Below are 1,829 nucleotides of genomic sequence, written 5' to 3'. Positions count from 1 at the left end.
CCAAATCTCCCCCCTTTCCCCCCCGAGAGCAAAGACGTACAAATAAATACAACCAGAGGAAAAACATCAGCTGGTAAACCTTGTCCCAGTACCTCCCAGTGCCTCCCAGTACCTCCCAGTAGCCCTGCGAGAGGGCTGTCCCTGCAGCAGGAAAGATCCCTCGAAGGAGACAGGGAGGGGACACCGTGGTGTGTGTGTGTGTGTGTCCCCAAAAAATCCCTGTGTCCCCTCCAGTACCCCCTGGACGGGGCTGGGGGTGTCCCGGGGTCCCTGTCACCGCGGGGGGAGAGTCACAGCGTGGGGTCAGCGTCCCCCGTGTCACAGCGTGGAGATGTCCTTGGTGTCACTCAGGTCCCCGGTGTCACAGCGTGAAGACCTCATCCCCAGTGTCACTCGTGTCCCCCATGTCACAGCGTGAATACCCCGGTGTCCTCGGTGTCACTCAGGTCCCCGGTGTCCCCCGGGTCACAGCGTGAAGATCTCATCCCCGGTGTCACTCGTGTCCCCCGTGTCACAGCCTGAAGATCTCGTCCTCATGGTCACTCGTGTCCCCATGTCACAGCGTGAAGATCTCGTCCTCGGTGTCATTCAGGTCCCCGGTGTCCCCCGTGTCACAGCGTGAAGACCTTGTCCCCGCTGTCACTCAGGTCCCCGGTGTCCCTCATGTCACAGGGTGAAGATCTCGTCCCCGGTGTCACTCAGGTCCCCCGTGTCACAGGGTGAAGATCTCGTCCTCGGCGTCGCGGAGGGCGGCCGCCCGCGGGGTCCTGGTGAGGGGCCGGGGGCCGAGGCGGGGACCCCGGGGGGCGGTGGGGACCCTGGCACTGGGGCTCTGGGTGCCTTCGGCCTCGGCCGTGCTGCAGGGGACAGAGTGGGGTGGCACTGAGGGGGTGGCCCTGCCACCTGGCTGCCCACCCTGCAGCCAAAACCCCCCTGTTTTGCCCCAAAAAGGGGGAGGGGGGGGTCGGGCTCACCCTGTGCTGCCGGCGCGGAGCCGCTCGGCCGCCGCCGCCTTGGAGCGCCCGATCTCGGCGTCCAGCTGCCGCAGGAAATCGGTGGCCGAGAGGTCGTGGCGGGAGGGGACGGGGGTGGCCGAGGTGTCCCCCGGGGGGACGGGTACGTCCTTGTCCTCCTCCTCCTCCTCCTCGTCCTCGGGGCAGGGTCCCGCCGGCGCGGGGATGAGGAGGGTGGGCTTGAGGAAGATGGTGTCCGAGGTGTAGAGGCGGTTGGCGCGCTTGATCTGCTCCATCTGCGGGGGACAGGAGGGGACAGGGAGGGGGACAGGGATGGGGACAGCGTGAGGAGGGGGAGAGGGACCAGGTTAGGGTTAGGATGGGGACAGAGATAAGGAGGGGACGGGGATGGGACACAACACAGGATGGGGACAGCCATGGGATGGGGACAGGGAGGGGACAAGGATGGGGACAGCATGAGGAGGGGGAGAGGGACAAGGGCAGGGATGGGGACAGAGATAAGGAGGGGACAGGGACAGGGATGAGGAATGAGGCTCAGGACAGGATGGGGACAGCCATGGGATGGGGACAGGGAGGGGACAAGGATGGGGACAGCATGAGGAGGGGGAGAGGGACAAGGGCAGGGATGGGGACAGAGATAAGGAGGGGACAGGGATGAGGCATGAGGCTCAGGACAGGATGGGGACAGGGATGGGATGGGGACAGGAGGGGACAGGGATGGGACGGGGATGGGGATTGGGAGAGGATGAGGGTGGGGACAGGGATGGGATGAAGAGAGAGATAAGGATGGGACAGGGACAGGGACGAGGCTCAAGACAGGGTGGGGACAGCCATGGGATGGGGACGGCCATGGGG

At 65.4% G+C, this 1,829-nt stretch overlaps 3 protein-coding genes across 3 annotated transcripts in view; 1 reads left to right on the top strand and 2 right to left on the bottom strand.

Annotated features, from left to right (window-relative positions):
• LOC106899145 (semaphorin-6C-like) overlaps positions 1-537 on the bottom strand; it is a 44,635-nt gene extending 44,098 nt beyond the window's left edge. The window contains exon 1 of the mRNA XM_014960827.1: positions 498-537. Coding sequence (XP_014816313.1) covers positions 498-537 — 40 coding nt within the window. The remainder of the gene's footprint in view (positions 1-497) is intronic.
• Positions 500-1,365, bottom strand: LYSMD1 (LysM, putative peptidoglycan-binding, domain containing 1). Its single transcript, XM_014960835.1, has 2 exons — positions 975-1,365; positions 500-857 (listed from the first exon to the last, which is right to left on the bottom strand). The coding sequence occupies exons 1-2, from the start codon at positions 1,247-1,249 to the stop codon at positions 713-715; spliced, it is 420 nt and encodes a 139-aa protein (XP_014816321.1). The 5' UTR covers positions 1,250-1,365; the 3' UTR covers positions 500-712.
• A 354-nt stretch (positions 1,366-1,719) lies between these two features.
• Positions 1,720-1,829, top strand: part of LOC106899144 (sodium channel modifier 1-like) — a 23,178-nt gene continuing 23,068 nt past the window's right edge. The window contains exon 1 of the mRNA XM_014960826.1: positions 1,720-1,725. Within this exon, the coding sequence (XP_014816312.1) occupies positions 1,720-1,725 (6 nt within the window). The remainder of the gene's footprint in view (positions 1,726-1,829) is intronic.

Source organism: Calidris pugnax, unplaced genomic scaffold (assembly GCF_001431845.1).
Source record: "Calidris pugnax isolate Ruff unplaced genomic scaffold, ASM143184v1 scaffold469, whole genome shotgun sequence".
Classification (NCBI taxonomy): Eukaryota; Metazoa; Chordata; class Aves; order Charadriiformes; family Scolopacidae; genus Calidris; species Calidris pugnax.
The sequence above is the reverse complement of the archived record's forward strand: the minus strand, read 5'-3'. Positions and strand labels throughout refer to the sequence as shown.